Genomic DNA, 11,171 nt, shown 5'->3' with positions numbered 1-11,171 from the left:
AAGTCTTGCTCATCTCATCGGAATGCTTTATAATTGCCCTTGATGCTCCAGCTAGAAATAAGGTGGTTCTTCTAGATTTCTCTGTTTCCCACAACCCCTCCATCTTAACCATCCCCTATAAAACACATCGTGAGTCCATCAGTAAGTCCTGTGGTCCTTCCTCCAAAGACGAGGGCAGCACTGTCAATGGCTTTATCTGCGCTGCAGCCATCCCAGGCCAAACCAAATGTGAAAGCTTTTCATATGCTGGTGCCATCCCTGCCCATCTCTGATTTGCATGGTTAACTCCTTCCACCCTCAAGGCCCAGCTCAAGTGTGTCCTCAGAGAGGCCCCTTTTGACGATCCTATTAAAATTCTTCCCTACCCAAACCCCTTGCTCTCAAAAACTAGAGTGTTTTTTTTTTTTTTTTCTCAAAGCACTTATTCCACCTTTTCAATTTGTATATCAGGGTCCACCTGGGGAAATAGAATCCATACCAGTTTGTTTTAACAGGGAGGTTTTAATACAGACAATTAGCCAAAAGGTCTTGTTTGACCGAGAAGAAGAAAGAGGACCCTGAGGCGCCACAGAGACAGTGGGTGCAGGAGATGGCACCTGGGGCTGGGATCTGGAGCTCTGACGGTCCCATGGAGGAGGATCTGCAGAGCTGCTTCTCAGATTCTAAGGAGAGGTTGCTACCAGGCTGGTGCTGGCACCTCTGACAGGGTGCAGTCAAGCCCTCTCTGGGAATGCTGGAAAAAACTAGAAACTGCAATCAACTGGAGATGCTGGAGTAAACTGCTTGGCAATGGTACCCGCTGGGACAACAAGGAGGTGAGAAAGAGCAAGTCCCTTTCAGTTCCTCTTGCCTACATATTCCACACTGCTCCTTATGAACAAGAGCCTAATATGGACCCACTTGGCAAAGGAAAAACGTGGTCTGCAGAGCCTCAGCCTGAGCAATTCAGAGCAGCATATAAAAGGCTGAGTTCAGGGGTAAGATAGAATACATAAAGAAGTAGCACAGTATTTGTTTATTTATTGTCTTTTCTTTCCTGCCAGACAACATGCGTTCAGGGTCCATGTCTTTCTTTTTGCTGTTTTACTCCCGCCATGGACAGAGTAAAAGTAGATAGAAGGTACTTCATAAACATTTCTTGAATGGATGAATTTATTAGATTTTTCTCAAAACTAGTGAGCAAAATGTACAATTTAATTATTTGTCAATTAAACAATACCAAATGCCTCATATTGATGGTCTAGGCAGTGGAGCTAAAATATGAAGATGAGGCACTTCCTTGTTATTTAGCAAGGAATTTAAGACATTCTCATATGACATTAAATCATAAAATGCCATAGAAAACATTCAGATGTTTAAATGCCCAGAGAATTAAACACGCAGCAAAATCTACAGGTGATCAGAAAAGGAAAAGGTAAAGGTAGGTTTGGAATAATTCAGAAGACTTGTGGAAGAAGTTGCCATCTGGGGCAGGCTTGAAATGGGGCAGACAAGCAAAGCCAAGGAGGAGGGATGAGTCTGGCAGGTTTTCAGATGATTCTGATGAAAACAGAGGAGTGAGAAATTAGTAGAAGTCACTGGAAAAATAAACTGGAACCAAGTGTGGGAAATCCTAAATTCTGGAGTTAGAATTATAAGTAGTATGTCTTTTGCAAAGAGGAGCCATTAAGAGGTCTTAAGCAAAGGAGTGGTGTGGCATCGGGAATATTTTCTGAAGGTAAATTTGGCAGCATCATGGGAACTGACTGAATGTGCAGAAACTGGAGCCAGAAAGACAAGTTAGAAAACTGACACAATCTTGAGCCAGAAAAAGATGGTGGAGATAGAAATAAGAGAAAAAGGTAACAGGTAACATTTAGAAGGAAGAATCAATATAACATAATGTAGAATTAATCTAGGGAAAGGTGAGTGAAGAGGATTTAAACTGCAGTGATACACAGACAGAAGGTTCAGCAGGGTGGAGACAGATGAAAGATCATTGAGTTTCATCCAAAGAACATGATTAACAATGACATCAGTAAAATACAAGTCCCAGTGACTATTTATCCTCTGGTAACTAAACCCGATATTTTCAAAAGTTATTATGAATCTGGAAGAATATATATGTCTTCATCTTGAGAGACTTCAGAAGTACTAGGCTTCTGGAAGTTATATTGGGATGGTGTCTCATTTCCATAGATATGCTCCTCAAAATTGGTCTGCTGAATGTTCTCATATAGTTCTTTATCAGTCTCTTCTTTAGGTTTGGGAGCACCACTTTCCACATTTTCATAGCTGCCATGTGTGTTAGTCCCTCTCCCAGAAGATCTGCAGTCTTGGTTCTGAACTGAGATTTTATTTCTTGAGCTGATAGCGAGGAGACTTGAGAGTGTTTTAGTACAGTCTTTTCTCCTGCTGCTTCTCCTTTGCAAGAACTTTGGCAAGGTAAATTGCACTGGATTACCATGTTTCCAACACCAAACACACCCAATCCCACAGATCAACAAGAGGAAAAGAAGGGAAATTCCTATTAAAGTGGCCACTGATGTATTTCTACAGCTTTTCAACATTTCTGCACAAGCACTGTTGTTTAGTGATATGGGGGAGCCCTTAATGAATTCACAGGTGCAGACAAACGTAATTCCTTTTAGGGTTTTGTTAAAAAGTAATCCTGGAAGCTCTTTTAGGCATTTCTCTTTCAGATGTGGAAGAACATCATTTGGCAAAGTCCTGATACAATTAGAGGAGAGATTGAATAAACTTAGCTTTGGATGATCCTTCTCGTTGTATGTGATGCTTTTTACATTACAATCCTTAATGTATAATTGCACTGTGTCGGGGGGGATTTTAATTGACTTCACTTCACTTTCTATCAATGAATCACAAGACGAAGCAAAAATGAGTGGAAGATAATGGCAGAGCAGACAACTCAAGAAAGAGAGGGTTGAACGATCTGCCATCCAGACACCTCCTATAAATTAAAAAACAAATTAATTACATATTTATTACATAGCATAATAGAAAAATCTGTCAATATCTACCAATATATTAAGCACCATAATTTAGTGAGTTCCTGCCTCAAAAGAGAATACAGTACCAGCTGTTGTGAGAAGAGAAAAAGAGAACTTTTACCTGCTCAAGCCTGAGTGGTTTTATCAATTAGATTTCAACATGGATTTTGACAATAAGGCTAATAATTTTAAAGTGAAAGACAATGCTTTGAATGCAACAAGAGGAAGGGACAAGAGTACACCTGTGCAATAATTTCCATTATTTATCACCTCCTCTGTGAGGCCTTTTCCAAATCATTCCTTCCTCTGTATTCCCCTATTAATGAGTCCATTCTCTATTATAGCTTGACAGCCTAAGTTATAGGGAATTGTGTGTCTTCCTACCTGGTTAAATGGTGGGCAGGGATCAGATCTTTTCATGTGTATATTCCTAGAGAATAGCACAGTACCTAGTGCAGAAAAGAAATTCAATTGATATTTATTAAATAAGGGAGTCAAGAAACAAATGACTCCAAATCTCAGCATCTAATTGCTTAAATCATTTAAAAACTTAAGATATGTCTTCTAAAGGGTATAGATTTTTTGTTTTGCTTTAAGATTTTATTTATTTGAGAGAGAGAGAGATAGCAAGAGAGAAAACAAGTGGGAGGGGGAGAGGGAGAAGCAGACTCCCCACTGAGCATGGAGCCTGATGCAAAGCTCATTCCCAGGACCCTGGGATCATGAACTAAGCCAAAGGCAGATGCTTAACCAACACCCAGATACCCCTAAAGGGTATAGTTTACACTTAGAAGAAAACAGCTCTTTGACCTAACACAAAATATCCAAAACAAACTTTGAAAGGCTTTCTATCACTAGTGTTCTCACAACTTCCAGCAAACAACTTTCCAATTAAGATAATTTCAGAATGTTTTCCACCAAGGCTTTAAAACGGCAGAGGAGAGAAATGAAAAATATTCAACCAAACTGAGCAGTGTATTATGATTTTATTAACAAAACATTATTACTGTATGTTTTCAGCCTAGACACAGAAATAGTTATATCTAATACCATTTTCACTGTTGTTGCTGTTTCTAGTTTTATTGAGATATATAATTGATACACATTGTATCAGTTCTAGGTATACAGCATGATTATTTGACACATGAATACATATGTGAAATACAACATGAATACATATTGTGAAATGATGGCCACATTAAATTTAGTTGATGACCATCACCTCACATAGGTACAATTTTTTTCTTCCCATAATAACTTTTAAGATTTACTCTCTTAGCAACCTTCAAATATACAATACAGTGTTGTTAACTATAGTCATCCAATATTGTTAATAGTGCTTGTGGGGTGATTATCATCATCTATTGAATGTCACCATTGATAATATTTTGTTAAGATCTTATTTTGGATCAGCTTCTAAAAACTTTTACATGGATGATCTCATTTGATCCTACAGATGCCATATGAATTAGATACTATAGTTATGCCTATTTTGGAAAAGAGTAAGGAGAGGATTAAAGAATTTAACTACTTGAGTAACTAAGAAGTGACTGAATCAAGATTCAAGTAAAATTTGCCCCAAAATACTATTCTTAACCAAAATTCAATAAATGGCTATCAGGAACATCTATTACTAAATTTTTATAGCTCGATTTGCTCTGAGCTTCTTGAGGGACGGAGTTCTTATTTATCTTTATATTACCAAAACCAAGCTAGACACAGAAGAGCTACTTTCTTAAATATCTGTTAATGAATGGAGCAAACAGCATTAGGATAACAGTGGCAACAATAAACAGGGAAAAAATAACCCCACAAAGCTGAGCTCTCTTTCAGTGAGTGTTCACACATGACAGTCAACTTTTCTAAATTTGTTCAAGGTTGGAATATATCACGTGAAAATTTTCATTTTGGCATTTCACACAAAATACCAAATTACATATGAAATGCAGTTAACGTTTATAAAATTTATTTGATAAAACTGTATGGACAGATATCCCAGATCTAGACATCTATTAATTTCTTTGGAACCTTTGTAGGTTCCCTCCTTTATAAAGACCACACATGATGCTGTGTCCAAAGGCAAATATCTGGCAAATGACTTTAACCCCCATTAGGACCTCATTTCCTTTCTAAAACAGGTAAGAACTGATTGTAGGTAAGATAATTTATGGTATAAGTCATTACTCATTTAAGTAAAAATTTGGTAGCATATTTGAACTGAATTTCAAATATATATTAAAATTAATCACCTTTTTAAAATTCTAGGCTTGCAACAAAAGTGGGGAAGGCTGACTATTGCTGAGGATTAGGTAACAAATTGCCCTCTCAATTTCCAAGATGAGAATTTATTTTTACCATCTATGTTGTTCTATGTAGACAATCCAGAACATTCCAAATAGTAAAACTGTCAAAGAAGTACTTACTGAGATAATACAAGAAGACTTCTTAGAAGAGAAGAAATGCATCCTTTTCTTTGCTCTAAAACAATAGGAAAAACTCTGAGAGGCAAAATGGAAAGACCTACTAGAATGAAAACCGTATGTTAAACAAGAGCCCTTCAAAGCTGGCTTAACACCCCAATAAGTCTCATTTTGCCCAATCTGCAAGAAGGCTGTTCCTGTTCTAGGAAACAGTTCCAACACACTAACAATTATTCATTTGTCTTAAAATCACAAATGATTGATAGACTGCTGGAATCTTCAAAGGCAGATTACTGCCCTTCTGTTTGGAAACAAGACAATAGCAAAGCCTAATCTTAATGTGTAAGCATATATACTGGTAAAGGCAGATTAACATCACCCTCAGTTTGTAAACTGATTTTTCCCCCTACTGCCACCAAAGGCCACCTAAAAACTATGTCTGATAACATAAAAAAGTCATTATTTAAAATGAACTTGTTCCTTACAGTTTTTCATTAGCCACATGCCCTAAATCAGGTTCTCACTTACCTTGAGACTGTTGAGCCAAACTCTCCTCTATTCTTTTGGTTAAACCTGCTTTAGTGTTCCTCTTTTTAGTGTTCCTTTTTTTTACCCTCTTCTTTCAGATTATTTCATACTTGCAAAGTTTCCTGGTTGTAGAGGAAGTTCTTTTTTTTTTTTATTCTTATGTTAATCCCCATACATTACAGCATTAGTTTTAGATGAAGTGTTCCATGATTCATTGTTTGTGCATAACACCCAGTGCTCCATGCAGAATGTGCCCTCCTCAATACCCACCACCAGGCTAACCCATCCTCCCACCCCCCTCCCCTCTAGAACCCTGTTTGTTTTTCAGAGTCCATCGTCTCTCATGGTTCGTTGTAGAGGAAGTTCTTATCAGATGTACCAGAATTAAGATAAATGGCATGAGTTTTTGAAAAAGGAAGCCCAGCCCTTCATTCTTACCAATAATTCTCCAACTATATCAGAAAATGATGCATGGAGCCCAGATGCTTTTTTATTCACATAATATTTGCAGTCCTCACTTCAGAATCAATAAAAGTTATTTCACTTGCACTTAAAATTTTTTAAGAAGAAAGATTCTGAAATGTAGTTACTTGGAGGTCTTGTTTATTTGTTTGCTGGTAGGATTGCTAAAACAGTCTTCATTTCAAATACTATGTCCCAGTGCCCAGGTTACGTTTCCACTTGTCAAACCAGTGTCCCAATTTTGGTTCAGAAAATGTTAATATTCCTTTAAGTTGATAAGACAGTAATCTCCCAAAGTATATTCAACTTGACTGTGACATTTCTGTGATCTTCTAGTAGGTAGAAAGAAAAACTGTTTCACTTTGTTTAATAACAGAAGCCAACATATTCTGGGCACTCACTAGGTCTTCTAACTGCTTTGTGTACTACTTGGTAAATCCTGACAACAACCTGTGGGAGAGGGCTGTGATTCGTCCTGTGTCACAGGGGATGAACTGGAAGCAGACGGGTAAAAAATCCCCCACCCAGTGTGGCCTGGCAGTGTGCCTCCAGCACCTGTGTGCTAAACTACTGCACTTGGCTGTCTCACTTCAGTGAATTAAGAGGTTTCCAACATAGAACCCTTATTTAACAGCATTTCTCAGAGACCAACTCCACGGATTAAAAAAAAAAAAATAGAAAAGGCTGAATGAAAAAGATGAGATCACAAAGCAATGGGAAGTTTCCCTTTTAAATTGTATTGGAACTTTTTCAACCCCAGGGGACTTTCTTTGAATCAAATGATTTAAAAGAAGATTTCATTACTGAAACACCAACCAGATGTTAGAAGAACAAGGCTGTCAATACAGGTTGGGCATGGACATTCTGCCAGGTATTCTGCTAAGCAATGGGGATGCAATAATGAACAAACTCCCTTGTAGCACTTAAAGCCTACTGAAAGAGGCTGCCGTACACACAGATCATTTCAGATCAAGGAGGTAAGGGCTAAGAAAGACATAGTTATACACAGATGAGAGTGGGAATAAGGAAAAGAGGCATCCAGTTCAGAATGGTCAGGGAAGGCAAGACTTGAGCTAAGCCTCATGGAATAAAAAGGAGTTAATCAAGGCAGAATAGAAAGGTTCCAGGCAAAAACCCGAGAGTGAAGGAGCTTATGAAGTGCTGTGAGGAATGGACCATGAAAGATAGTACACTACTGGTGTTCCATTTTAAGCTGCAAAATCTGCCCCCTTGGAATATGTGTCATGCCTAAAGAGAGTTACATTGTTATGGTTCATTGGGCAACTTAGAAAAGTTAGACTATGGTCCAGGGCTTAAAAACAAACAAAAAAACCAATACAGAAAGAAAAAAAAAATGCTCAAGATTTTCACTCCTAGGTATATACTCAACAGAAAAGGAGGCCATTTCTGTTTATAACTGCTTTAATTCATAATATCTCAAAGCTCTAGAAACATTCCAAAGGTCCCTCAACAACTAAATGGGTAAATAGAACATGATAAATCCATGCAAAAATCTGAAATACTGATAAATTACAACATAAATGGATCTCACAAACATAATATAGACTTTAACAAGCTATGCACAAAAGAGTACAAACTGTAAGGTTCCATTCTCAAATCATGGAAAGCTTATCTATGAACACATGATGGTAGACATCAGAAAAATGGGGATTACTATAGACTGAAAGGTGCATGAGGGAGACTTCTCAGATGCCAGAAATGTTCTACATCTTGATATTTGCAGTGGTTATGTATAACCATTCATCAAGGTCTCCATTTAAGATTTGTGCACTATATGAAAATTGTCTTAATTAAAAGAAGTTGGGAATGAATAATAGGTCACTTCTTTTATTTTTTAAAGATTTTTATTTATTGGTGGAGGAGTAGAAAACCTAAATTTCGTCTGGTCCCAGGAATTCAGCTAGATAGGGATCAAACCATTCTGAACACCTACAAACTCAACAGGAGATGGATGAAAAGAATAGCAGCAACTCTCTGAACAGAAAAGCGACCACTTTCTGGAAGGTAGGATGTTTGGAGAAGTGAATCTGAGGCGATATTCGGGAAGATAGACGGCGGGGGAGGCGGCCTCCGTCGGCCGCTTCTGGCAAGTGATAGAGCCGCAGAGCACAAAATCGGAACTTTTAGAAGTCGGCTCCACTAAGGGACATCGCTCCAGTGGCTAAGTGGGGGGTGAAACCCTCGCTGGAACAGTGTGGTCTCAGGACCCTCAGGGTCACAGAAAGACCAGGGGTGCCTGACTGAGGCAAAGCTCCCAGGTATGGGAGCAGGGAAGCCGGCTGCAGAGACGGAGTTGAGGAGCAGGCTCTTAGCTTGGGGTTGCCATAAACCGTGATCCACGGCACAGTCGGGCCACTGCTCCTCCAGCAGGGACCCAACAAGTGGCAGATCCGGGAGACTCCCCTTCCTTCCTGCAGGCATCTGCTGGGTTTGGAGACTCCAAACAGCGTCGTGAGACAGATATAGAAACATTCGGTCACAGGCTGGGTGAGCATGGAGTGCGGCTGGAGACCGGGGAGAGGGGAGTGATTGACTGCTTTTCTCTGGGGGCTCACTGAGGAGTGGGGCCCCGAGTTGTCGGCTCCTCCGGGGCAGAGATTGGGAGGCCACCATTCTCACTCTCGTCCTCCAAAGCTGTACGAAAAGCTTGCATGGAACAAAAGCTCCCGAGAACAAACCCGAGCAGATTACTTAGCCAGGACCCAGCAAGGGTGAGGCAATTCCACCTCCGGCAAAGATGTTTCAGAACCACGGCAACAGGCCCCTCCCCCAGAAGATGAGCGAGAACAGCCAGCCAAGACCAAGTTTACTGATCAGTGAGAATGGCAGAACTCCAGTGCTAGGGGAATACTGCACATAGAATTCATGGCTTCTTTCCCCTCTGATTCCTTAATCTTTCAAAGTTAATTTTTTTTAATTTTCTTTTTTTTCTTTTCCTTCTTTTTTTTTTTTTTGAATTTTTCTCTTTCCCTTTTTCAACCACCATCTTATCAATCCCTTTTTTAAAAATCTTTTTTATTTTTCATTTTTAGAGTCATATTCTATCTCTTCATAGTAGTTAACCTTATTTTTGGCATATCTATATAAGTTGTTCTCTCTTTACAATTTTGGGATACAGTTTCTTCTTTTTTTTTTTTTAATTTTTTTTATTCTTATGTTAATCCCCATACATTACAGCATTAGTTTTAGATGAAGTGTTCCATGATTCATTGTTTGTGCATAACACCCAGTGCTCCATGCAGAATGTGCCCTCAATACCCACCACCAGGCTAACTCATCCTCCCACCCCCCTGGGATACAGTTTCTTCTAACAGACCAAAATATACCCTAAATCTCTAGTGTATGCCTTTGTTCTAGTCTCCTGCCTGATCACATTCTCTCCCTTCTTTTTTTTTTTAATTTCTCTTCTTTCTTTTTTCAACCAACTTCTTATCAATTCCTTTTATAAAATCTTTTATAATTTTCATCATTACATTCATATTTCATCCCTCCATCGTATTTACCCTTATTTTTGTACATATCTAAGCTTTTCTTTCTTTAAAATTTTGGGAGGCAGTTTCTTCTAAAGACCAAAATACACCCCAAATCTAGTGTGTGGTACTCATCTATTAACCAGCTTGATCATATGTGATCATTCTTCTTTTTTTTATCTTTATCTTTTTTCTTTTTCTGTTTTTTTTTTTTTTTTCTTTCTTTCCCTTTCTTTTCCCCCCATTTCAGGTCTCTTCTGATTTGTTTAGAGAATATTTTTCTGGGGTCGTTGTTACCCTGTTAGCATTTTGTTCTCTCATCCATCTATTCTCCTCTGGACAAAATGATAAGATGGAAAAAATCACCTCAAAAAAAATAACAAGAGGCTGTACCGTCTGCCAGGCACCTAATCAATAAGGACATTAGTAAGATGTTGGAACTAGAGTTCAGAATGATGATTTTAAGGATACTAGCTGGGCTTGAAAAAAGCATGGAAGATATTAGAGAAACCCTTTCTGGAGAAATAAAAGACCTAAAATCTAACCAAGTCGAAATCAAAAAGGTTATTAATGAGGTGCAATCAAAAATGGAGGCTCTAACTGCTAGGATAAATGAGGCAGAAGAGGAATCAGTGATATAGAAGACCAAATGATGGAAAATAAAGAAGCTGAGAAAAAGAGAGATAAACAACTACTGGATCATGAGGGCAGAATTCGAGAAATAAGTGATACCATAAGACGAAACAATATTAGAATAATTGGGACCTGAGAAGAAGAAAAAAGAGAGAGAGGGGCAGAGTTGTATTGGAGCAAAGTATAGCAGAGAACTTCCCTAATTTGGGGAAGGAAACAGGCATCAAAATCCAGGAAGCACCCAGAACCCCCCTCAAAATCAATAAAAATAGGTCAACACCCTGACATCTAATAGTAAGACTTATGAGTCTCAGAGACAAAGAGAAAATCCTGAAAGCAGCTCAGGACAAGAGATCTGTAACCTACAATGGTAGAAACATTAGATTGGCAATAGACCTATCCTCAGAGACCTGGCAGGCCAGAAAGGACTGGCATGATATATTCAGAGCACTAAATGAGAAAAATATGCAGCTAAGAATACTATATCCAGCTAGGCTGTCATTGAAAATAGAAGGAGAGATAAAAAGCTTCCAGGACAAACAAAAACTAAAGGAATTTGCAAACACGAAACCAGCCCTACAAGACATATTGAAAGGGGTCCTCTAAGCAAAGAGAGAGTCTAAAAGTAACATAGACCAGAAAGGAAC

The 11,171-nt window shown here is 38.6% G+C and overlaps 1 protein-coding gene across 2 annotated transcripts; it reads right to left on the bottom strand.

Moving 5' to 3' along the window:
- Positions 1-567: 567 nt before the first annotated feature.
- GAPT (GRB2 binding adaptor protein, transmembrane) lies at positions 568-6,171 on the bottom strand. 2 transcript variants are annotated; one of them, XM_045895223.3, is made up of 4 exons: positions 5,939-6,171; positions 5,414-5,468; positions 3,375-3,439; positions 568-2,950 (listed from the first exon to the last, which is right to left on the bottom strand). In XM_045895223.3, exon 4 carries the CDS (start codon positions 2,937-2,939, stop codon positions 2,082-2,084), a length of 858 nt encoding a protein of 285 aa, XP_045751179.1. In that variant the 5' UTR covers positions 2,940-2,950; positions 3,375-3,439; positions 5,414-5,468; positions 5,939-6,171; the 3' UTR covers positions 568-2,081. The 2 variants fall into 2 exon arrangements, with proteins under 2 accessions (XP_045751179.1, XP_045751199.1); XM_045895243.3 differs by lacking the exon at positions 3,375-3,439.
- Between the last annotated feature and the right edge of the window lie 5,000 nt (positions 6,172-11,171).

This window comes from Mirounga angustirostris, unplaced genomic scaffold (genome assembly GCF_029215605.1).
Source record: "Mirounga angustirostris isolate CCGP_5_RB_7025 unplaced genomic scaffold, mMirAng1.0.hap1 SCAF_7, whole genome shotgun sequence".
Classification (NCBI taxonomy): Eukaryota; Metazoa; Chordata; class Mammalia; order Carnivora; family Phocidae; genus Mirounga; species Mirounga angustirostris.
The sequence above is the reverse complement of the archived record's forward strand: the minus strand, read 5'-3'. Positions and strand labels throughout refer to the sequence as shown.